The sequence below is a fragment of the Equus caballus genome, chromosome 1, assembly GCF_041296265.1.
Source record: "Equus caballus isolate H_3958 breed thoroughbred chromosome 1, TB-T2T, whole genome shotgun sequence".
NCBI classification, from domain to species: domain Eukaryota; kingdom Metazoa; phylum Chordata; class Mammalia; order Perissodactyla; family Equidae; genus Equus; species Equus caballus.
This window is the reverse complement of record NC_091684.1, coordinates 80960201-80984844: the sequence shown is the minus strand read 5'-3', so window position 1 is coordinate 80984844 and position 24644 is coordinate 80960201. Positions and strand designations below refer to the sequence as shown.

Here is a 24644-nt window from a genome sequence, read left to right as displayed (position 1 = left end):
GTCCAAATATTTTCTAAATTTGGGCAGCTCCTATTGGCCACCCTGAAGACAAATCAGCCTCCTGAAATGGGCTAGCTTTTGCTGAGGACCTGCCCCCTGGGGTCCTCCTGCTAGAGGACCCTGAGAAAACAGGCAGCATTCCATCTTATCATTTCACAAACTGCCCTTACCTTCATTTTCCTTATTTAAATTTTATAAGAAGACCAATGTAACAATATTTTTAAAAGTAATAATAATAATAATAACCATAACACGATTAATTTCATGTACACATATCCTAATAATTTTATGGTCAGCATTGACTCACTTGTAAGCGCAGTGAATGTGCAACATTGAATCCTCCTTTGTTAATGCCATGAAGTTGTAAATCGCTTCCCCTGTCAGTTGCCATTATCCCCATGTCACACACAGATGACACCAGAACACCAGAGCAAGTTTTGCTCATCCACACATTGGGTCACTTGAGTGTGGGAGAAATCACTGCCTAAAGAGATTCTACAGCAGTGCTATGCAGTAGCAGAGCCACCAGCCACATGTGGCTGCCGGGCACGTGACCTGTGGCTGGAAAGGTGTAGTTACTATAAAAGAGGCTCCAGGTGGCAAACGCTTCTTACAAAATAAAATAATGAGCAAGATCTCATTAATAATTTTTATATTGATTACATGTTGACATGATAATATTTTATATATATTGGGTTTAATAAAATATGTTATTAAAACAAATTTCACCTATTTCATTTTCTTTTGTGATATAGTTACTAGAAAATGTTAACTTACATGCATGGCTCACATTTCATGTCTATGGGACTGCACTGTCCTGCAGAGCCCAGCTTGAGACCAGGGAGCTGTTCTCGTTTTTTCTCTGCTCCACGCCAGCAGAGGGACAAGTGTGGCTTTCCCTTTCTTCGTGGGAGAAGGCGTTTGGGCAGAGTGGCCTCCTTAGGGCCTTCAGTATCTTATTCCCACAGCTGTCACCTTCATCCCTTGATTATACCTCCAGAAAGTCAGGATGGGGAAGAGGCAGGCGCCTCTCATGGTGGCCCCACAGCAGCACACCAGGGCCTTGTAGAAGTAATATGGGGAAAAAGCAAGAGTCGTTAAAATGCCAGTAATCCAAGCCCAGGGGATTTATTCTGAGGAAGTAACTCAGGAGTAAAGTTCAGGGAGATTGTCAGGCACTCTTATCTGTAATAGTGAAAGTGTGTAAACACCCTGGCTGTGCAATGATGTGGCCCATCTGTGATTTTCGCTTCCTTCTCAGCCCCACTCCTATGCCTTCCACAAGGGCTAATCTGAGAAGTCCTCTGGAAGACTAAAAGGTGTGTGTCTGATGGCAGAGTCTTATTTCTCAACTGATTATGTGTGGCTGGCAAGATGGGACTATTATGCCCATTTTACAAATCAGGAAACTGAGACCAGTGAAACCAACGCCTTGTGCAAGGCCTGGCCGTGCTCCAAGATTGTGTGTGTGCCTTTACCTTTTCAGGTCGGAGCTCTTAAGCCTGCTGAAAACCTACAACTGCTATCATGAGGGCAGAAGCTTTCAGCTGAGACACCGAGAGGTAAGGCCTGTTTCTCTTTATTCATAGGGTCCCCGTTTATCCTGGTTTGCTGAAGACAGCCCTGGTTTCTACCTGTTATTTCCCACCCAGGGTCATTGTTAAGACTATCCCTTGCACTCTCTGAAGTGTCCCAGTTCAGATAATGAATTATAAGGTCACCTGTCCTCTGAGTCGGGGGTCAGGTTCCCAGTAGCCAGGACCTCTCCTTTGAGGTCCCCTACGGGTTGCTGAGGGCCTGAGCCTCCCTGGGAGAGTTCAGAGCAGGTGGAAATCACCTGTGGCCCTTCTCCTCCCACCCGGCACTTTTGCCTACATGAACTGCCTGGATATTGGAGTTGGAAATATTTGAGACCACACAGCCCGATCCTTTCTTTGCCCATTCCACAGCGCAAATAAGGAACTCAGCACAGGGCCCTGGCTTCCAATTTTACAGGACACTTGAGGCGTGAAGGCAGCCTCCATGCTTGTCAATCATAATAAACATCAGAGGAAAGCTTTGAGATGGAGGAGAGCTCCCCAAAAGATGCTCACAGGGCCAGGCAGGCCTGAATGCAAGAGGCAGGGCAGGTGTGGGGAGTGGAGGAATCTGGAGAGCGTGTCCTGTCCGCAGCCTGTTGCTGCCTTCAGATCAAATTCATCACTGCTATGCAGGAATGTGGGCTAAGTACAGCCAGACCCTTTCTGATTTTTCAAAAGAAGTTAGATATCTGGAATTTCACGTGGAATTTCCCAAACCTTGAAACATCTTATGGGCTAAACAAAATGTGTCTGTAGGCCAAACAGACACCATGGAGTGGCCAGCAGAGCCTAGGCTCGGGGAACCACTCACCAGGCAGATCAAGCAGAGGCCTAGTCTTGCCTTTCACGTGGGAACCCCACTCGGGACATTGGGCCCCCATCTTGGTCTAATTCAATTTATTTGTAAAACCTAATGGGGAGTCTTATAGTGGTAATGTTTTATTTGGGAGGTGTCTGAGGGTGAGATCGGGCTGGCTCCTGGACTTTCTCCGGCCAGTCAGTCTGACCAGTGGCATCCAAGTCCCCCTTCTGTTGTTGAACACAGGAAAGGGCACTTCAAGCCCAGGTCAACCCACAGAGACCTCATCCAGAAAGAGGCCACTCTGCTCACTAGTCCTGGCTTCCATTAGTTATTCAGACAGCCACACATCTTTCTTCAGTTACCAGACCAGAGGGCGAGCCCTGATGTCTAGGCAGCTAGGGATTGCCAGTCAGTACCAGGAAGGAGGGCCAACTGGAACCCATTCACCAGACTGCCTCCATCAGCCTCCAGTCAGCCAGGCCAGGCCAGTGTCATGGTTCAGCAGCCTAAATGGGAGGGAGGCTGCTGGCTCATGGTCCAGGCAGAGCTGGGCTGTGTGTGATGACCTGGATGGCATACCCCTCAGGGTCCACCTCCCCTTGACCTGAAGCTCTGCACAGGGCCTTGGGGCCAGCCCTGACATCTTGTTCCCCATCCCCTCCATGCTGCCCTGTGCTTCCTTCCTCATGTTCTTCCCCTGCGGAGTGGTCTCTGACATCTGTCTCATCAGCCTGCCCTGGCTCAGCCCTTACTGCTACCTGCAGGTTCTGATCCCATTGCCCTGCTTTCTCTGGTTTCACTGTCTCTTTTCTTACTTGGGTGGTAAACCCGCAGACCTAGGCCTAGGTGCCTACCTGGTTCCGCATCCTGTGGGCCAGGCACAGGGTGATACCTGTGCAGAGGTGTGGGATGACTAGCCATCAGGTACAGGTGTGGGACAAATTGGGGTAAGTCCTGAGCTCCACTGCGCTGGGAAGTTTTGATCTGTGCTGTTAAGTGAGGAGCTAGGCTCACTTTGGTTCTTGCGCTGAAGGCATGGGCTGGGCCCTGTTGCTCAGCCCTGGGCCATTCAGGGATTGATCTAAGACCATGGTGGCTCTCCACCTATAGTCCTCACACCAACAAGCTTCAGCATCACCTGGGAACTGGTTAGAAATGCAAATTCCTATCACCCTCCTTCCCCCAGGCCTGCTGAGTCAGAAACTCTTCACCCATCTATTTGTGTTTTAACAAGCCCTCCAGGGGATTCTGATGGAAGGCAAAGTTTCAGAAACACTAGTCTAAGAGCTTGGTCTTGGCTCTTGGGATTCCCCAAGACAATCCCCTCTGTAGGAACAGCTGTGTGGGGAGTGGGGCTGGGAAGCCCCAAACCTGTGCCCTGTATTTGTATGTGAAGGGACAGTCCACCTGGAGAAGTGGGGACCCACAATAGGGAAGAGGTGTCCTTGACAGCTGCCAGAGGTAGGAAGTTAACATCCCACAGCAGGGATTTTCATCTTCCTAGCCCTAAAGAAGATGTGAGGGTCTGAATTGATCTCCTTGGAGCCAAAAAGTACCATGCAGGAACCTTCTGGAGCCTTAACAGTGAAGGATCCCAGTCTGAGGGAGTGTGCGTCTTTGGGAGGTCACCACCACCCTAAAGACAGGCTGTAGGCCTGGGAGGCACGGGGTTCTGAGGCTGAAATGCATGACTGGTTCCTGGGACACCACATCCCTCAGTGACCCACCCACCACCCAGGGCCTCTACACTTTCTCGGATTGCAGACGTGGGATCTCTTGGGCCTTGGGGAACTTGCAATTCTAGGCACTTGCTGCAGGGCCTCCCCAGGCCGACTTCTCCTTGGGCACTGCAGGCAGACGGGAGGAACCCACGATTCTCCAGGCACCTCCAATGCACCAGATGCTTTGCCTCTCTTTTATTAGTTGTAATACAAGAGCTTTGCAACGTAGGAGTGACCACTTTCCAGACAAAGAGATTGAGGTTCTCAGAGTTTAAGTTTCTCATCCAAGATGGCACTGTAGTAGGTGAAAGACGCTGGCATGGCTCCCGGGCCTGAGCACAGAAGTTTATAATACAGCAGTATCATTTCCAGCATTAAGCTTTGGAGGTCTTTGGAGGTCTTGGTGGCATATCACTCAACAAGCCTCAGGGACTCAGAATGCTGTTTGTCACCCTCGATCCCCAAGCTAAGTTTCCTCTGGCTGATGAGGGGCTCAGCACCGGGTGTGTGCTCTCTCACCGCCATGTGGGGCCCTGGAAGACCCGCCCCGTTGTCACTGGGGCTTCCCCGGAGCAATTGTAGCCAGACCACTACACTTCAGGGGCATCCTCTCCTCTGCTGCTTTGTCTGGGGTCCACAGAACTTGGAGAGATGAAGTATGTCAGTGGGCAGGGGGCACACCCTGGGGCAAGTGTTTCCTTGGGAACCTTGCCCCAGCCTCCTAAGGGCTAGGGGAGAGGGATTACCCGCTCAGGAGGCCAAGGCACTAGCTTCCTTCATTTTAAGTCTTGCCTTTGGGATAATTTTGCTTGTGTTACAATGAAAAGCATGAGTATCTGGGAGCAATCTGTGCATTTGAAGATAGCAAAGCATTTTAACCAAGTTGGTTGGCATCTCAAGAGAAAAACAGACCCTGTAAACACCAGTGGGTAAATATATCACCGTTGACAAATTGTGTGAGCAAGAGACAGTAGGACCCCCGTGTCCTGGTGTGTGCCTGTGGCCCCAACCTCCCACCTGCCTCTCGCTCAGCACTCAGTGGGCTGCAGGCTCCCCCTGGTGGCAGGAGCATGCACCACTCCCAGTCCCCAGCCTGAGCCGCAGGCCCCCTGCTCAATGTGTGAAAGGAAAGAGCGCTGTCTCTCCCAGGGGGCAGAAAGTCAGGGTGCCCTTCCCTCTTATAATGATCCCTCTTCTTCTGAGGCCTAAAGGCAGGAACGATGGGCAGTTGACAAACCACTGGCCCCTGGGTGAGTGCTCGGCCCCTGAACATATTCCCTGGGCACCCCAGAGTGCTTCCCAACCTGCCCCTCTGGGTTGGGCGTTGTGTGCCTTCCCTATTCCGGTAGTGGGTGGGAGGAAATGAGACTGCTCTTTAGCCCAGGCCCCACCCCCACCCCGTGAGGACTTTCTGCTAAGCTGTTCTGTCCTGCAGGAGCTTGGGACACTGCCAGAAGCCTCTTCTTCCCACAGCCCTTTATTCAAAAACAAAAAAAATATTTTGGCATATTTTGAAGGTATCATTAACTTCTTTCACATCGGGAGATATTAGCAGAGGAGCCCAGAGTCCAAGGGTCTCTTCACGCCCTCTAACCTCCCCAAATACAGAAGTGTGGTTTCTGAGCTGGGGGGAATTGGCCAACATCATCCCAGTTGCCTCCCTCTGACCTAGTGTCACAGTGCTTCACAGAAGGGGCTGCAGTGAGGCTGGGCCCAATAAGCCCAGCCCATCCACTCACCAGCGAGGCGCCCACTCGGCAGGTCAGCCTGCCCACCACCTCCTAAGGATGTTCTGGCTGAAGGCTGCCCCGCATGTATTTTCCGGAGAAGGTGAGAGACCCGCAGGTTTGAGCTGAGCAGAGACTCAGCTGGTTGTGACAGATGCAAACGTTTGTATATGGTGCTTGTAACTCCACCTCCACGTTCACTTGTCCCATTTCCCTGAGCCCTGTAGGTATGAAGGGTAGGTGTTGGGGCCCCCATTTTACAGATAAGGAAACTAAGTTGCTTGTCTGAAACTTCTTTTAAATCTGATTTACATTCTGCCTCTCCACAAAACACACATGTAAGAGGACAGATAAACGTTATTAAAGTCCAAAGAAATTTAAAAATAGCCAGAAAAGTTTGAATGTCCACTGAAGTAGGCAGTGAGCTCAGCTGCCGGCCCAGCTCTGTCCTCTTCCTCTCGTCTCTGTCCCTTCTGCCCAAGCCATGGTCAGCCAGCTCCAGCCTGGCCCAAGGGAACAGGGTGACAGGTCCTCAGGCCTGATATCTTTTGAGTTGTCTGATGCCTCACCTGCTTCTCTGAGGAAGGAAATCCTCCCTCTCCTTACCTTCCTTCCTTACCCCTACCTCCTTGCTGACCAGATGCCTCCGGGAACGGGGATTTGCCAGGCTGTGGGGGACCCAGGGCTGCCCAGGCTGGCCTGAGCCTCTGTGGGGTGAGGCCTTGGTCCCTGGACTTGCCTGAAAGCAGGACATCTGGACAACACCCTGGGCTTCCTCCCACAGCTGGGAGCCCCCCTGGGTGGAGGGGGTAGGAGTGGGGATGAAGGGGGATGGGGCCATCTGGTCCAGGCGTTGGGCGCCCTGCAGGCTGAGCTGGTGCAGCTTCTGTCTTGGCCCTCAGCATGGGGAGAACTCTCCTGATGACACAACAGAACTTGTGGGCTGGAGCCACTGAGCTTCTCCCAGGCACCCCTGGACAGGTCCCTTGAAACACAGTGGGTACATTTGCTGAGACCTCATGTTTTCTCTTGGGCCTCCTGGAACACAGACTCTGAGGGTGGGGGCCAAGAGGCTGACTTGGGAGTGCCCAGGGCCTCGCTCTGAAACCAGTGGGGGGCTGAGACCTTCGCTTCTTCTCTCACCTAACCTCATTTCCAGTCCTCTGAGGCAGCCACAGAGACAACAGCTACTCCGTGTATGGGCTTGTAACATGCGCCTCATGAGGTGTGTGGGTTTTATCACATTTACAGCCCAGCAGACAGGTCCCATTAATTTCCCCCACTTTACCCATGAGAAAACCAAGGAACAGAGACATTAACCAACTTGCCCAAGGTGATCAGCCAGTAATGAGCAGTGTGAGCCGGATCACATCACGTGAAATAGGCTGTTATCCTATTCAGAGTAGGGGTCTTGCTGTAAATTGCCAAAGCAGGCAGCCCCTGCAGAAAGGTGTTTCCCTCCCAGAGACCTGCCAGGGGCAGGGCCCACCTCAGGGGAGGGAGGGTGGGGAGATGACATAGACCTGCATGTTCGGTACAGAAGCCTTTATTGAGGAGGGGTCAGAGTTCATGGATCACCGGGAGCTGCAGATAGAGAGTTTTGAGGACACTGCTGGGGCAGCGGCTGTTGGGGGTGTCCTGGTGCCCATCCCTCAGTGGTCTTGCTAGAGAGTGTCTGGGCATCCTGGCATCACCGAGCCTCCCTTTGGGGGCCCTCCAGGCCTTGCTGCTGTCCATCTGTCTGCGTGGACCCCTGGGCTCAGCAGAAGGACCAGTCATCCTTGGCAGTTCTCTCCTGCTTGGACGCTTTTCCTGGGACTCCCCAAAGAGCCAGTCCAGGGGGTCGGCAGTGCCGGGCCTGGGCGCTGCAGGCTGCTGGGTGCTGAAGTGGGTGGTGATGTCCTGCAGGGACCCAGGGGGGCAGCTCTTCTCGCAGGCTCGGGCTGTCCGGTGGGGTCTGCTGGGTCGGACCCTGGCTGTAGCCATATCTAGCACTGAGGTGGGCTGTGCCAGCTGACAGATAGACCTCACATAGTCATCCAGGCTGGGGGAGGCTGGAAGTTCCTGCCCAGGCCCCCCGGGCAGCATCTCCTCCGAGGCCTCCCGGATTGTGGGCAGGTGGGCCACAGAAAGCAGAAGCCGGGACCTCATGGCTGCCAGCGACAGAGAAGCAGCAACCTGTTGGTTGGCAGAGAGTGAGAGTCTGCATGCCATCCTGACACCCCCGTGTCCCCTCCCTCATCTGAGGCTGGCTGTGTGAATCCTGTGCCTGAGTGTTGTGAAGCCTACAGATTCTAGACCAGGTGCAAACCCCTGGGCATTCCTTCCTGCTAATATTAAAAGCCCACGTACCTAAGACTATCATTTAGGAACATGTACAGATAAGAGAACCCAGTCTGGGTCAGCGGAAACCTGGGTAAAACCAGGCTCTGCCACTTCCTGACCTGGGGACCTTTGGCAAGTTCACCTCTCAAAGCCTTGACTTACTCCTTGATAAAATGGGGTTATAAATACTCACCACACAGGGGTTGTGAGAAATGTATGGAGTGACACCTCATGTGAAATCCCTTTATAAATATAAAGCCCTCTACAGCTGTTATCACTGCCATTAACTGGTCTCTAATCCGCAGTGAGGCTGTGCAAGTCCCAGGTAGAGAACCACCCTCAAAGATACACAAAGCCTTTTTGTTTTATCTCAAACCAGAGGGCAGTTGCTCTCTCTTACCTGTGGCAGAGGGGCTCTGGGGGTTAGCAGGGATGCTGGATGAGCAAGGGCAGTCTGTGGGAAGTCCCCAAGAAGCTAGGGCAGAGGGATGGGGGGCCAGCAGTCAGAGCCCTATGTCCGCGTCGGATCGCCGGCAGGAGGTCGGTGAGGACGATGTGCCACGGCCTCTGTCTGCTGTGCCACTGTCCAGAGCGAAATCTTCCCTGAGCTGTCTGCAAACCCCCAGACCTGGCAGCTGCTTTTATATCTTTCCACCAGCCATCAATTACTGTCACGAGGGCCAAAAATAGCAGCCTGGGAAGGCTCTCAGAGGAAAACAGCTTGGTGGGTGGGGCCTGGCCCAGCTGCCAGCCTGGAGAGTGTTTGCTCCTGTGGGAGGCTCTGGGAGTGTTTACTCTGCAGGGCAGGGTCGGGGCGGGGTGGACAGGACTCCTGGCCACCTCAGGCCACTGGGAGAGGAGGAGGAAGCTGCACTGGGCTCCCACAAGCAGCTCTAGGGTCTGCCACCACCCCCTAGAAGAGTTCCCCACTACAGATTACACCAGCACCCTACGACCCTGGAACACTCTGCCCAGCTCTAGTTCTGGGAGAGCCTTGTGCCTGCACCTGTGAGGCAGCCTTGCCAGACATGGCAACGCAGGGCTCAGCCTGGAGGTGGCTGAGGCAGAGCTCCCTGGGCCTGCTCTGAGGCAAGGGCAGCCTGCAGGGTCCTGGTCTTGCTGCTTCCCAGGTGTGGTGCTTTCCAAGGAGAACTTGTCTGTTTACTTTTTTCCCAGGTATCTTACTTAGTTCTCCTGTGCACCAGTGACTGCTCTAGGCTCAGGGAACATAGCAGTGAATAAAGTCCTTGTGTCCTGGAGTTTTCCTTCTAGTGAGGGAGACGGTCAAGTGCTTGTGGATCAGTGCTGTAATTTCAGGAACTGATACCAGCTGCAAAGAAAAGTACAGGACAGCTGTGGCAGAGTGTCAGGAGTGTCATCTCTAAGAGGGGACATTGAGCAGGGATCTGAACAAATAGGGGTTTGTGTTCCCAGTGGATGGGGCAGGGCGTGCAAAGCCCCTCTGAAAGGAGTGTACTGGACATGCTCAGGAGATAGCAAGGGGCCCACATGACTGGCCCATGTGGGAGGAAGTCAGTGGACTTTGGTGTGGTCCCTGGGTTTCCCTCTGAGGGGGATGGACAACACTGCAGTGTTTGAACAAGGGTGCAATAGTCTGGCTTCTGCTTTGAAGGATTTGCCTGGCCACTGTGCATGGGCTAAAGGGGCAGCTAATGGGGAGACCAGGGAGCATCTGGGCAGCATTATAAGCCACTGCAGATGTCCAGGGGTGACCAGCACAGAGGCGGCTGAGGATGAGATAGGCGGTCCCAGGAAAGCTCTTGGTAAAGAATTGGCGCCATGCACTTTTTCAGACTTCTTAGATTATCCACGCAGTCCTCAGCCACAGGTGACAGAAAGCAGCCACTGAGATAGCAACCCAAGCCTGAGGTCTGATTATTGGGCTGATCCCAGACTCCTAAGGCAAACTGGAGGGGCTGGCGGTCCCAAGTTCTTGCATTCTGGGTGGGGTATTCCTCATGGGCAAAAGCGTGGGGCCAGGAAGCCCGTCAGAGCTGGGTAATCAGGCTTATAACTAGATGTGGCAATTCCCACCTTGACAGATTTTCTGTCTGGATGCTTCTGTAGAGCCTTTTATCTCTTTCTCTGACTCTCTGAATTCACTAGCACGTTAGCAAATTAGTCAATAGGCTGAGCTAAGGAGGGAAATATTGACTGGGACAGAGAGAGGGCCCAGAATGACTTCCTGGCTTATGGAAACGCGAGGCCCCAGGACCCGGGTCTCATCCTGCCTCCACTTACACGCCCTTCTCTGCCTGTATGGTGAGGGCTGCCCAGTAGCCTGAAGGTTCTCCGCTGTGACCTCTGGCTTCCTCTGATTTGATCAGACAGCTGCAGGCTGACAGGGCCTTTCCTCCATTCTGATGGAGGAACAAGTCAGGGGCACATAAGCTGCCTGTGCAGAGACATCAGGCCTGAGTCACATCGGGCCAGCCACTCCCCAGCACAGCTTATCCCTGACGTCAGAAGCAGCAGCTTTGCCTCAGCCCCTCGTTCCTAGTCCCAGAGCAATTCCTCCTGCCTCCTTCCTCACTGCAAGGTCCCCAGAACCTGCCCGCAGCATCTTTGAAGGCCTGGCCCTGGTGTCTCCAGCCTACTGCCCCTGCCGCGGCTGTGCCCTCTTTTCCTCCCCCCACATGAGCGCCTCATGACCGGGGCCATCTCTGCTTTGTCTCCCTCCACCCAGGGTCCAGTGTGGGGCTGCTGGGTCTGCGTGAATGAACTTGCCGAGATGTTCCAGGTGGGGCTGGGCTCTCTCCAATGAAGTGCTGACATCTGACAGGGGCATCCGAACCCAAGACTGAGAACAAAGAACTGAACCCCACTTTGGGTTTTCTTGCTAACCCTGTAAGACCTTTAACTTCCACGGATCAATCTAGTCTTTATAGGGAGGGTTAGTTACATATCTGTGCCTGTGTAACATCAGTGGTTATCAAATAGCTCTGTTTTTTTGTGTTTGTCTGCTTTTTTAGCAAATAGTTCAAGGTCATTTCAGAAAGCTATGTGTAGGGGCCGGCTTGGTAGTGCAGCGGTTAAGTTCACACGTTCCGCTTCTCAGTGGCCTGGGGTTTGCCGCTTCGGATCCTGGGTGTGGACACGGCCCCGCTTGGCAAGCCGTGCTGTGGTAGGTGTCCCACGTATAAAGTAGAGGAAGACGGGCATGGATGTTAGCTCAGGGCCAATCTTCCTCAGCAAAAGAGGAGGATTGGCAGTAGTTAGCTCAGGGCTAATCTTCCTCAAAAAAACTAAAAGAAAGAAAAAGAAGCATTTGGGGGCCAGCCCTGTGGCCAAGTGGTTAAGTTCACGTGCTCCACTTCAGCAGCCCAGGTTTTCCCAGTTCACATCCCGGGCACAGACATGACAACGCTCGTCGGAGCATGCTGAGTCAGCATCCCACATGCCACAATTAGAAGGACCCACAACTAAAAACATACAACTATGTACCGGGGGTGCTTTGGGGAGAAAAAGGAAAAATAAAAAAAGAGGAAAAAAAAGCTATGTGTTTTTTTGATAACTTTGATCAGACGGCAGGGAGTTTTAAACCATTACTAACTACCCATGAAATCAACACTGCAGGACGCCTCTGTAAGTGCTGCCAGGGATATAAAGAAGTTCTCTACAAGGCCCTTGTCCTTACAGGGCTTTCAGTGCCAACAAGGAGAAAGAAACAGGATTTGTGAACCTAAAATGGCGCTTGAGATAGCAATGGGAAAATGATGCTTAAAGTTCATTGCCAAAAGACTAGTATCAAAGCAGATTAAGAGCACGTAGCTGGAAGGACCATGGCTCTGGTGAAGAGTAAGGCCAAGAAGGTTTCTGGCAGATGCTCTAAGGCTGCAAGCAGAGCAGCCTGGCTGGGCACAGAGAGCCTGGACATGGTCATGCATAAACAGGAGGCTGAAATAGGCCAGAGAAACAGAATCAAGGACCTGAGGGGTGCTGGTAGGCGCTGGCTAGGAGAGCCTCTGGAGAGCTCTGTCAATTAGGACCTCAGGGTTTGGCAACAGGTGAGTAGCCCTGCCATCCACAGACCTGGGGAAATCAAGGCTGGCTGAGGACACGGAATGAGAGCTGTTATAGATATTCTAAGTGTGCGTGTCAGTGGTGAGACGTGGGGCTGGCAATGTCCCAGGTGGTGAGAACAGCAAGACTGGGCCTCGGGAAAGCAGCCAGCTTAGAAATCTGGGGGTGGTTTCTGCCCACTAATGAGAACAGTGTTGGGAGAAGGGTAGGGCTGAGAAGGAACAGCCACTTCTGCTCTGGTGGCATGAAATCCAGTGTCCTCGGCACGTTCCCAGCAGGACCTGGTGACCATGGTGACCAGGCATGGTGGTGGGTGGAGAGGTGCCTGTGCTGCACTGGTGTCAGCGCGACCGTGCTTCCCAGGAAAGTATTTCCTTATGCTTTGTGGACATGCCTGCCGGACAGCAGCTAGGTTCCTGTGGGACACCTGACTTAGCCACTCTGTTCCTGGCCATGCCTCTCACCAGGCATGGGCTGAGCAGTGGAAGGGCATGCCTCAGGCTTCCTCTTTTTGGCCCGGTGGCCCCGTGGCCTGATGCCTCAGAGCACGTAGAAGTTTGTGAGCCTTCCCTCGGGGGATGCGGGACCTCAGGAGGAGAGGGTATGTTTGGGGGCCCAAGTGTACTTGGAGTCCCATGGATGAGGGGCTGGGTCCTGAGGGGGCTCGGGGATGGAGGCAGTGACCCCTGAGGACACCTGATCTTGGGAAAGAGGCTGACCTTTGTGGGTTCCTACAGGAAGAAGGGGCTCTGATCATTGAGGGGCTCCTCAATATTGCCTGGGGACTGAGGCGGCCCATCCGGCTCCAGATACAGGATGACAGGGAGCGAGTGCACCTCTCTGCGGCCTCCTGGATGCCCGGACGGCCCAGCTGCCACCCGTAAGTGTTGAGCTGGTGGGGCGGGGTCAGGGGGCCTCCATGACACCTGTTCAACCTGAGCTTATTGTTTGGGGTGTCTGAAGGGTGGTGTCCTCAGTCTCGGGGCAAAAGCCCTGCTCCTGTATGGGCACAAGCCTGGGAGTGTTACCCAGCCTCAGCCCTGTCACCCCCTGGCTGCCTCAGCCCACAGCCTCGCCTGCCAACATGCAGCCTCACCCAGGGTGATCTTTCTACATGACGACCAAGTCTCCTTCCTCCTGGAGAATGTTCCAGGCTCCCATCACCTCCAGTTGTGTTTCTCAAACATTCACAGGAGCCACCTTGACTGCAAGGAGAAAGGGCTGTAGCCCAGGGTGCTCCCCACCCTTTGCCTGATGAATATTTCTCAGCACCTCCCATTCTTTCTTAAAAATCACACAAATTTTGCCTCCTACTGCTCTGTTTTCACTTTAATATCAGAATTCATTTTTATAAGTTTATCAGAATTTAATATCAGATTTATTTTAATATCAGAAAAGTGTTTTGTTCAGGAGGAAATGCTTACCTGTCTTCTTGTTGGTGGGCCTTGGCCTCCTCACCCCCTGACTCGCGAGAAAGGGCAGGTAGCTGCTGAGTTTTGCTTGTTTCTGCATGTAATAAATCCTTCTAAGAGGAGGAAATTCAAACCCCTTCCTCTTCAAAAATTCAAGTAAAGTTGCTGCTCTGAGGCCACTTAGCACGTTGACACCCGTGGTGCATCCCAAGTTGTCCTAGTTACAGACAAAAAATTCAAAATTCAAAAAGTGAATTTTGAGCCACACAGACTTAGAGCACAAAGTTTGTATGCTCTTCTTAGAAGGGCTGCAAGTGTCACTCCTGCTTCCTACTCCCTGGGGTAAAAGCAGTCACATGAGCGGTCACAGCAGGACCCTCAGGGGTCTCTCAGAGTGGGTTCCACTGCTCTCTCTGCTCCTCCCTGACTCCCTCTCAATGTGGGGCTAGTTCCCATTGAGTCCATTCCTTCTCCAGCCCGGCACCGGCTGCCCTGGCTTGGAGACCCTCCCCAGAGGCCCGGAAGTTGGCCGCCTCAAGGTTGCCCCTGTCCAACCCTCCACCAGGGCTAGGGATGCCCAGAGGGCCCACTGGGCACGGGCTCGCAGACACCGGCCTGCCTCAGCCTGGTGCCCAGGAGCACACGGGCACTGCATGTGTCCGTGCGGTGCAGGCAAGCACCGGCCACTCAGGTCTGCACGCAGACTCTCTCCTTCCAGCAGACACTGTGGCAATCCTCTGCTTTTCTTTTAGTATCTTACATTGACTCAGTTGAAATCCTGGCCTCAGTTTGGCCTGCCCTGCTTCTTGCCCATGTCCTGTCCACAGAGGCAGCCAGCCTCTTCTCTTTGGCCTGAGCTACTTTTCTCTACCAGCAGCCCTCTGAGCACCATGATTGTTTCTTTTCAGAAAGGAGCCACCTCTTCAGGATTTCAGGGTCACTGCCCAGGAGCCAAGTGCTCAGCCCATGCAGCAGGCTGAGAGTTCCAGAGACAGCTCAGGTAAGTGGAGCCTCCAGCTACCCAGGACCCTGTCTCACTCATCCAGGGTAGGGGAGGAGAAGCTTGGCTCATGACCACCATTTCTGAAGAACAGCTTTGTGGAGTAGCAAAGAGTGGCTTCATTTGTCATCAGGAGCAACCCTTTGCTAAATACCCCCTCAGTACCAGGCATTCTCATCGACTCCTCACTTCCCAAAAGGGCAGCAGAGGCTTGTAGAGGTGCTGCTGTTTGACGTAGGTTGCTTGAGTCCCCTGCACCATGCTGCATCATAGAAAGGAGAGAATGTCAGTAGAGGGCATGGTGCCCTCCTGGCCTTGCAAGCCTCTAGGACATCTTCCTCATGTTCTGGGATCCATAACTGCTCTGTCCTCTTTGTACTCTCCCATGCACTCAGTGAAAGGCACGTCCCAGAGTGGGTGCTCAGAGGAAAGGGCTGGAGCTGCCAAAGGCCTGTCCTGGGGCCTGGAGACGGAGGCCCAGAGACTTATGGCCATGTGGCATGGTGACACAGGTCATCATGTCTGGGAGTCACCTTTTCTATCTGCAAAGTGGGCATCGCTGGAGCTGGACCCCAGCCTCTATGACAGGAACAGCATTCGCATTGCCTCCTGCTACAGCGTGGTGTGACCACAAGGCTCCAGGGAGCCAAGACCCACACACAGTACCACTGCTGGAGCACAGCAGTTCTCTGTCACTGTTGCTCCACCTGGGTCTAACCCCCTCATCTGTTTCTAGCTACAGAGGCCCTGGAGGAGGATGAGGAGACGCCACAGTTGATGCGGACCAAGAGCGATGCAGCCTGTGTGATCCAGAGGAGGCCCAGGTGCCGCACACCTGGAGAGGCCCAGAAGATCCGGCGACACCGGTTCTCCATCAACGGGCACTTTTACAACCATAAGGTGACATCCCAGCCTGGCATCTTGCTCGGGCCCTGAAGCTGAGACCATAGGGAACCAGCCTCAAGCATGGGCATAACTATTGGGCCTTCTGTAGGCCAGGCCCCAGGATAGTCATGTCAGAGTGCACTCTCACGATGGCCCTTTGTGCGGGTGTAGTCATACCCATGTCCTGCCAGAGAGGAGAAACAGACTCAGGAGGAGAACTGTCCTAACCAAAGTCACATCAAAATAACATTCCAGTTGATGACCCCAAAGCCTGTATTTTCTCCACCAAACACTCACTGTCAATCCATTCTCACAAGTCGCATGGTGTTTTGGAAAGTAATGCCAAGTTTATCTTTAATTAGGCAATTTTCTAGAGGGTTCCATCGAGCTTGATTGATAGTTTCGTGGGAATATAATGTACCCTGCTGGCATTCTTGCTTGGTAGGTTAAGCCCATGGTTGAGGTGTGCCCAGAGGTGCGTGCTTGTGTCCCAGAGAACTTGTACTGCTCCCGATTCCCAGCACTTAGCCTTTTGTCCGAGTATGTATTGTACTGACCTCAGGAAAAGATCTCCATCCCCAGATGACATCATTCCATAAACAAACCAAACTGTAAAAGGAGACGTTGATTGTTACTATTAATGGCATGAGTGGCAGTTTGGGTGGGGTCCTAGATGGAGTGTCCTGTAACAGGGCCACATCCTGCAGCCCTGGGAAATGGAAGCAGAGGTTTCCAGTTGAAGCGGCTGCCCTTCTTGATAGATGATGACTCATGGGAGAGGGAGGGGGCCAGGATAGAGGGTGGTCTGGGGGCAGAGCCGAAGAACAGTTGCACAGGTGAGGCCTGTAGGAGCCATTCAAGCCTCTCCTGGGGCGCCTTGGACTCTGGGTTGAAGAATTCAGGAAGGCAAGCTGAAGGGACCCTGCTTTACTATCAGGACCTCCTTTCCACTCCATGCTAGGAGTGGTAGTGAGTGGCAATAGGGCTGCCTTTGCTCAGTCCAGGAAAACCTGGGACTATCTGAGAGCAGAGTTTCCTGAGACAGTGAGGGGGATGCAGGGCTGGAGTTAAACAGAGATTAAGAATAGTTTAGATCAGCCAAAAGACCATTATCTGCGTTGGGTATTCTTTAAATCTTGTTCCAAAAGGAGTTTAGTCTGTAAAGTGTTAAGTAAGCACCAGTCGCTAGTATTTGTATAGATATTGATATGCTACTCTAAGGAATTATTTAAAAAAATTCAAAGGAATATTTGCATGGCTTTAGGCTCTTTCCTAGTTCTTCGTTCCTAAAGAAAGAGCCTTTGCTCCATAACTCAAGGTACCGAATAGCAGGGTTTATCTTCAGTACATCCACCCCTCCTCTAAGGGATCATTTATCTCTGAGAGGTATGTCTGGCACATTAAACCTTATTTTAATGATTGCAAATGTCACAGGGACATGGAGATGCCTGAGCACTCTGTAGCCTTTGAAATGAACAGAAATGAATAGCAAGGGCTTTCATCACAGCCTTTCATGTCCATCGGAGCACTCTGTCAGGAAGGGCCCCTCAGCCAGCCAGCCTGACACTGCACACACTGTCCTGTAACCCAGTCAGGGCTTTACCTCCTAGTAACAGATCTACCTGAGGAATATGGGTCCATTCTTCCAGGAAAACTGACTGCCTTCTAGGAAATGGACTAGTGTCTCAGGCATGCTGGACAGTTGATTCACATCTCCTGAGTGAGTAAGGGGCTCCTTCTCTCTCACCTTGCTCTACATCCATTCAGAGTCAGTGTCCTTAGAAATCAGGTGACAGAGTACTTGAGTCACAGGCAACAATTTTAAGAAAAAGAAATTCCTAAAATTGACTTCCTTCAGTGGTTGTTCTGCGTTTTGTTTGCTAGAACGGTGTACTATTACTTTACTTAGTCATTTTCCAAAACTGTGCTGATTCACAGTAATATTGCTATGATTCCCACTGCTTTGCCCTGGCCTGTTGGATTCCGATGTGTTCTATCAGAGAGAAGCCATTGTGGTTAGAGATGGGACAGCAGCCACGGACCTTTGTTCCTACTTGGAGCTGCTTGATATCATCTTGAGAAAAGGCTTCAGGCAGAAAAAACACTAACAACGTTTTGTTGACAAGACCTTTGTTCTCCTTGACATAGCTTGACTCCTCTATTTATTCCATATTTCTTGGAAACTGAAAGCCTAGTCTGGCTTTCTGTGTAACCCAGAGTCATTCTGTACCTCATCTATGGAGGAGGCAGGTCTGGGTTTGAGTCTGGCTCTGGTACTTGGGGACCAGCTGGGGGCGTGGAGCAAGTCCCTCATGCACCCAGAGCCCCAGTAACATCCTAAGGAAAGCAGAGCTAGGACCATAGAGGAGGAATGTGCGAACATGAACTTCGTTTTGAAAAGCGAGGAGGAGCTCACCTTAGGGGAGTCGATCTCTCAGGGAGGCCCAAGTGCCATGGGGGTAAAGCATGGGGCTTCAGGTGGCTCTGCCCTTTCTAGATGGATGCCCCTGACAAGCTATTTAACCTCTCAAAGCCTCTGTGTCCTTTCTAAGAAAGGAGGCTAGTGACAGGTACTTCAAAGGGCTGTTGTAAGGTTAAGTCAAAGATTATATGTAAAATGCTTACAGGTTTACTACCTGGCTAGTGTTCATTGAGGACTTAACTAAGATTCAGGCAATTCCCTGGTTGACTTCATATACCACATCTCATAGGCAAAGGCAAGGTACCTTTAAGAATATAATGGGGGGCCGGCTCTGTGGCCCAGTGGTTAAGTTCACGCGCTCTGCTGCAGCGGCCCAGGGTTCGGATCCTGGGTGCGGACATGGCACCGCATGTCAGGCTATGTTGAGGCAGCGTCCCACATCCCACAGCTAGAAGGACCTGCAACTAAGATATACAACTATGTACCAGGGGGGTTTGGGAAATAAAGCAGGAAAAAAAAAAAAAAAGGAAGATTGGCAACAGTTGTTAGCCCAGGTGCCAATCTTTAAAAAAAAAAAAAGAATATAATGGGACCCCAAAACTGAAGAAGCCGTGTGGCTGGAACACAGGGTGCTTGGGAGGGAATCCTCGTACCACATGTGCATCATAGTGAGCAGAGCCATGGATGGCATTGTTTTAGGCCATGGGGAGCATTCAGATATTTTTAACTAGAACATGCCATAAGACTGCTTCTCAAATTGTACTGTGCAGATGGCACCACCTGGCGTTCTCCTCAAAATGCAGATTCTGGTTCAGAATTCTGGGGCCAGGGGCCTGAGTCTGTTCACTGATACAGCTGGTCCAGCATGCACTTCTAGTTGCAGGGTTTCCCAAAGGTTGTTCTATTGGGCAGCAGTCTGGAGAGTGGATTGAAAGGGCTGAGACTGGAAAGGGAAAAGTTGGGAAGCTGATGCGGTGTGAGCTGAGGGCCTCTACTCGGGCCCCCTAGGGAGCCTGGAGAGGAGTGGACAGATTTGAGAACTCTCAGCCTTAGAATCAACAGACACTTGGTGATCTGATCAATAGCAGGAGTGAGGAAGAGACTGGTTCCCCCCACCCCTTGTGACTTACTACCACGGCACTGGTTCCCAGGATCTACAGAGCTGGCCCTCACAGTCTCCTGTAAGACATGAGCTGTTATAGCTTCCCCAGTGCGCCCAGATCTGGGCACAGCTTGTGTGTGGACCTATGTGAATGACAGGCGCAGGTGTTCCCAGAGCCCAGGTTTGCCTGCTGCTTCAGTCTGCTCAGCACCGTTAGGCCGACAGTGTGCCCAGACCCTGCATGATGTGAGCCCCATGTCCCCTCTGGCCCCACCCTGAATTTCCCCCGCTCCCTGTACAGACCTCCATATTTACTCCTGCCTATGGATCCGTGACCAATGTGAGGGTCAACAGCACCATGACAACTCTGCACGTGCTCACCCTGCTGCTGAACAAGTTCCGAGTAAGTCCAGCCAGAGCAGCCTTGCCCTGACGCTGCTGTTTGCTGTTGTGGTTGGGGAGGGGCTGGCGAAGACTAGGGGGAGATGCCTGTGGCTCCTGGGTAGAAGGTCTAGTAGAGTTTCCCCTGTTGAGCTGGCATCTCTGGGATTTGAAGCAGAGAGAGGGGAGGGTCCTTGGGGACTTGTGTGTGTGGCACTGGGGGTGTGGTTACTGCCAGGGGTCCCTTTCTGTCTCTCTGGTCTCAAAAAGCCATGGTCTGACTTCCTGTTGCTGCCTTTGTAGGTGGAAAATGGCCCCAGTGAGTTTGCACTCTACATCGTTCACGAGTCTGGGGGTAAGCATCTGCCTTTGCTTCCAGATCATACAAACAAAAGTCTCTGTCCATTTGGCAAGCTCACCAATCGTGCTTCTTCTCAGGGCCGTGCTGGCGTGTGCAGCTGGCACAGGGCAACCCGTCCTCCTGGCCTTAAGACACGCCGTGCCCCCACCACAAATGCTTTTCCCCAGGCGAAACCTAGGCACATTTCTCAACCCTTTCAGAATCCCACCAAAACCACGTGGGAATCCGCCATCTCCAGCCTCACTCAGTTGGGAGGGGTTCAGGGTGGATGTGGGGGTCTGCAACACGGAGCTAAAGCTCCTCACCCCCTGAGAAGTATTGGAGAACTTGCATGGTGCTCTCTGCAGCACTTGCACGGCTCAGTCTAGTAACTGAGCAGGCCTGGCCTCCCCGTGTCCGCTCTCCCCTCTCTCCTGCTCCTCCGGCTCCTGTTCCTCTCTGAGCTGGGCCTTTGCTGAATGACACAATCATATATCATTCAGGGCAACATTCTCAGCGAGGTCTGGAGAAGGTTCCTGGGCCCCCTGGACATCCATTTTCTATCACAGTCCCATCCTGGATGAAACAGAGGCAATCCTAATGCCCCATGAATTTTCCAAATCACCTTCTTTTTCAGAGCGGACAAAATTAAAAGACTGTGAGTACCCGCTGATTTCCAGAATCCTGCATGGGCCTTGTGAGAAGATCGCCAGGATGTTCCTGATGGAAGCTGACCTGGGCGAGGAAGTCCCCCATGACGTGAGTAGGGGCTGAGGCTCCTGGAGGCCTACTCCTGAGGAAGGGCCTAGGTGACAGAATGGGGGACTCCTGAGGGCTCTGAAGGCGACCTTGGCCAGAGCCCTCTCAGGTGACGTCTCCAGGGGCCACACGGCTATCCTGAAGGACCCCAAGCCCAGCATGGGGATGGCTCCAGCCCTCCCTCTTCCTGTCAGTGACCGCCAGGCCCATTGGCTGGCTTAGGGGAAACAAGAAGTTGGGTCCTAGAAAACCAAGGCTGTGCTTTTCCCCTTAGGCAGGTAGAACCTCTTCCTCTGTTGGAGTGTGTTTTATTGACATTTCATTAAAGACCCACACAAACGTCCTTAACCAGGGCCTGTGGAAGGGAACTAGGTGTCTAAGTCTTACCACAGCCTGAGGCCTGGAGAGGCCAGGAGCACATTTCCAAACTCCCCTGCACAGAAAAGACCTATAGGGTTTGGACCAGTGACCCTGTATCCCTGGGGCCATTCAGAGCTATTGCACTTCATTCCATTGTTAGAAACAATAGTGTTCCCACCACTCCCCACCCCCTCCCCAGAGACCACCCAGTGTGACTGTGCTAACTATTGAATGCTTTTCCTAATATTCATCTTAATCTTTCCTCCCAGGGGCAGTAGTTTTCTTTGCAGTAAGAATGGGCCCCATCCTCCCATCCTGGGACACACAGGCCTGAGGGGCAGGGGCTGGGGTGGCCACTTCCATGGAGACTAGATGGTGCTGAATTGGCCACTATGGAAGCCACAAAGAAAAGGAAACATGTTTTTGGCTTCTAATTTAAAGCACATTAAAATGTTCTTGGATTTTCTAGGTCGCTCAGTACATTAAGTTTGAAATGCCGGTGCTGGACAGTTTTGTTGAAAAATTAAAAGAAGAGGAGGAAAGAGAAATAATCAAACTGACCATGAAGTAAGCAGCACTTAAAGGGCCAGTCATGGGTCCTGAACATCAGGTCGAGTCTGCAGGGCAGAGACCCCAGGGCTGGGACCAGGAGAGCTCTTTCCTCCAGTGCACCGGGTGCCCTTGCACAGCTCTTGGCTCAAGGATGCCTGCTAACCCTTGCTCCCCAGCACCGCCCTCTGGCCCCCTCCCCCCTATTGACACCAAGCTGGGGTGACAGCCTGCCAAAATGGTGGCATGCAGTCTAGTCGGACCATCCACCCTCAGCATCTCACCAACATGGGAGAGACAGAAGCTGCTGAAAACTGGGCAGGCGGGTCAGGCAGGAGCATGGGTGGGCGCTGGACCAGGCTTGTGAGTTCTGCCGATGACACAGTTCTGGAGGAGCAGCTGAGTAGAGGGCCTGCTCCATGCACATTCAGCCTGGTCTTGGCCTTTTGTGCTAGTGGGAATTCTGAGCCTACCAAAAAGTGGTGGTGGTTGGAACTCCCTGCACCAGCTTTTCAGTTTCAGGGGACCCGTTCAATGGAAAGGTGAGTAGGCGTCACCTGCTGGCTCCTGGGGAAGCTATGTCAAGTCCTGGCTGTGTGAGGTTAGCTGGGTTGCGTGCCCCAGTGATTTCTCTCCCTCTGGAAGGTGAAGCATGGAGGGGACATGTGGAGGGTGCTCAGCCAGGGCCAGGGTGAGAGTCCCTCTTAGGAAGGGAAGGAAGGAGGCTGCTCACTGGGAGGGCCTGTGGTCTGAGGACTGGTTCAGATTCTGGCTTCTGGCTGAATAATTCTTGGAAAGCCACAGCGCCCCTCGGCTTCCATCTGTGCAGTCAGACCCCATTTGGGCCATCAGCTGAGACCTCCATCAGAGGGCACAGTCTACCATGCAGTCAGCAGTGTCACTGTAGGATTTTGGAGCTGGAAGAAACCTGGGGTCACCTGGTCAATCTGTTCAGTGTACAGAGAGGAAACAGAGGCCCGAGATGAGGAAGGTTGTAACACAAGTTATTAGAGAGCCAGGCTTGAACACAGGCTTCCTGATCCCTGCTCTGCTGCCCTGTCCACTCCAGCATGCTCCTTTCTCTGCTCAAAAATCTTTGGGATAGAAACATCAGCATTCTGCTTTGAAGCTTAACAGGGTCTGCAGCCCTGTTTGACTGCTCCTCGAAGACAGTGGTCTCGCAGGGTGTGGGCCTGGCTCTTCCCTGTCCTTGGTGGTGGAGAGATGGTGGCCGCTAATCAGCCACTTAGGAGCTGTGGGTCTCCTGGCCAAGGCATCTGTGCACCCCCTTGCTCTGCTCCCTGTCCCCTCCAGTGTCAGTGAGTCCTCTCGGCTGTGTCTCTCTCCAGGTTCCAAGCCCTGCGTCTGACGATGCTGCGGCGCCTGGAACAACTAGTGGAGGCCAAGTAGCTGGACAGCATCTGCCTCTTCCAAAGCCCCCAGCAGCCAGTGTACACTGAGTGCCAGTGGCCGGGCCCTGACTGGTCACACTGATTGATGGCCACCAGCTGAGGAATCCAGCAGCCATGCTTCTACCTGTCTACCTGCCTGAGTCCCATGAGTCCCATGTCCCTGGCTCTTGGCTCCAAGGTGACTACTCACAGGGCCCAGACCCAAGTCTGAGGAGCCAGGAACTTGCTTGGTGGGGTCTGTGCATAGACTGGCCTGTGTAGTGAGCAGCTCTGAAGCTGTGGCACCAGCCACATTATGTGGCTGGATGGTGTGGCCAGTCCTATTCTCTCCACATCTCTCCTGCTCAGGGGAGCGGTAGATGACTGAGCCCCTGGGCCCTGAGCTCCATCTGCTTTCCCAGTGCCTGGCTCAGAGTTTCTGCAGGGCCACAAACCCCTGTCCTCATCATCCATATGAACTACATGATTCCTGTCTGCCTTCGCCTCATGCTGCCACTCAGAAGCTCTGCCAGGAAAAGCAGGGGCTGCCAGCAGGTTTGAGACATGCCCTCCTCCCACCCATCACTTCACCATGGCATCCCTGGCCTCCAAGCCTCTGATGTCACCCCGTGAACCTCACACAGCCCAGCACCCTGGCAGCAGAGGTCAGACTAGAAATAAGAGCACAAGCATCCTATCTTCTCTCTGCAGCACTCGCTCTGGACTTCCTCAGTGAGTAAGGAATTCTTATAGGGAGCGTGCTGCAAGAAACATGTCAATTTGATCACATGGGGGAGGTAGCCCAGGTGGCATTGGAAGGATGCCTCCCCTGTAGGTGAGAGTCCAGGGGCTGCCGGGCAGCACCTTGGGAAGGCAGGGCTCAGTCCCCATTGCTGCTGTTCCATGGACACCTGCGTACCTCTTGCCCTCTCTGGGCTTGCATTCCTCCACTCTCAAAGGAGCAAGATAAGGAGTAATGCCTGTTTGAGGAGAAAGGACTTTGAATTCCCTGGGACCAGATACTGAACAATTTGGGTTTATCAGCTGGTGGAGAATTTCTGGAATGAAATAGAAGGTCTTTGTAAAACTATGCAACAGTTTACGTCTGTCATGTGAAGTGTTTGTCCAAAACAGAGCAAATTTTTCTCCCACTGGGGCCTGTGGATAGCAAATTTAAAGAGAAGAACCATAAAGTCTTCCAAATACAGGAGATTCCACCTCTGCTTCTTGCTGCAGCTCCTCATCAGCACCTATAAAGAACAGAGCTTGGGGCAGCCATGCCATGTGGACCTACTTTTCAGGGTTTCCCTCAACTCGCTCCATCGTCACGGAGACATGCAGAGAGATGGCTGGGGAAGGCCCGGCCGCAGTTTCTGTTATCTGTGCTCTCCTTTAGCAGCATAGTTTCCTAGGTGCTCAATAAAGGTGTGCTGTACTGGAATTAGGACCAAGCTTTCTTTTTGCTGTGCGTGTCCACCCTGACCCCCTGCTCTAACCCCTGAAACTCTTATCCTACAGTATTTATGGCCAAATTTGGCAGAAGAGCTAAAGCTGAGCCGCAGCCTGCTGCTCTTGACACGATATGACTCCTTCATTTCCCTGCATATCCTGGGAATTGATGTGGGGCCTGGGGCAGAGGCCCCCGTTGGGCATGGAGGAGGAGTCATTGGTGTGGGTCTGTGGGCAGCTTGGAAGATGAGTGATACAATCACCCTGAATCACAGAATCTCAGCATCAGGAGGACCTCAGGAATCTTCCAGGCAGGGACTCAAGTGGGATGGTGCCAGGGCCTACGAGAGGGTGGAAAACAAAACAAACAGGCTGCCCCAGGTCATTTTACTCCC

The 24644-nt window shown here is 52.7% G+C and overlaps 2 protein-coding genes across 6 annotated transcripts in view; one reads left to right on the top strand and one right to left on the bottom strand.

Moving 5' to 3' along the window:
• RASSF4 (Ras association domain family member 4) overlaps positions 1 to 24241 on the top strand; it is a 34516-nt gene extending 10275 nt beyond the window's left edge. For 2 of the 5 annotated variants that reach the window (XM_014733447.3, XM_014733446.3), the window contains exons 3-11: positions 1487 to 1562; positions 12937 to 13079; positions 14520 to 14611; positions 15348 to 15511; positions 19322 to 19423; positions 19705 to 19756; positions 20379 to 20500; positions 21330 to 21427; positions 22759 to 24241. In XM_014733447.3, the coding sequence (XP_014588933.2) occupies positions 1487 to 1562; positions 12937 to 13079; positions 14520 to 14611; positions 15348 to 15511; positions 19322 to 19423; positions 19705 to 19756; positions 20379 to 20500; positions 21330 to 21427; positions 22759 to 22819 (910 nt within the window). In that variant the 3' untranslated portion in view covers positions 22820 to 24241. 5 annotated transcript variants of the gene reach the window in all.
• DEPP1 (DEPP autophagy regulator 1) lies at positions 7361 to 8693 on the bottom strand. The gene is made up of 2 exons (XM_005602633.3): positions 8556 to 8693; positions 7361 to 8008 (listed from the first exon to the last, which is right to left on the bottom strand). Exon 2 carries the CDS (start codon positions 7979 to 7981, stop codon positions 7391 to 7393), a length of 591 nt encoding a protein of 196 aa, XP_005602690.2. The 5' UTR covers positions 7982 to 8008; positions 8556 to 8693; the 3' UTR covers positions 7361 to 7390.
• Positions 24242 to 24644: the final 403 nt, after the last annotated feature.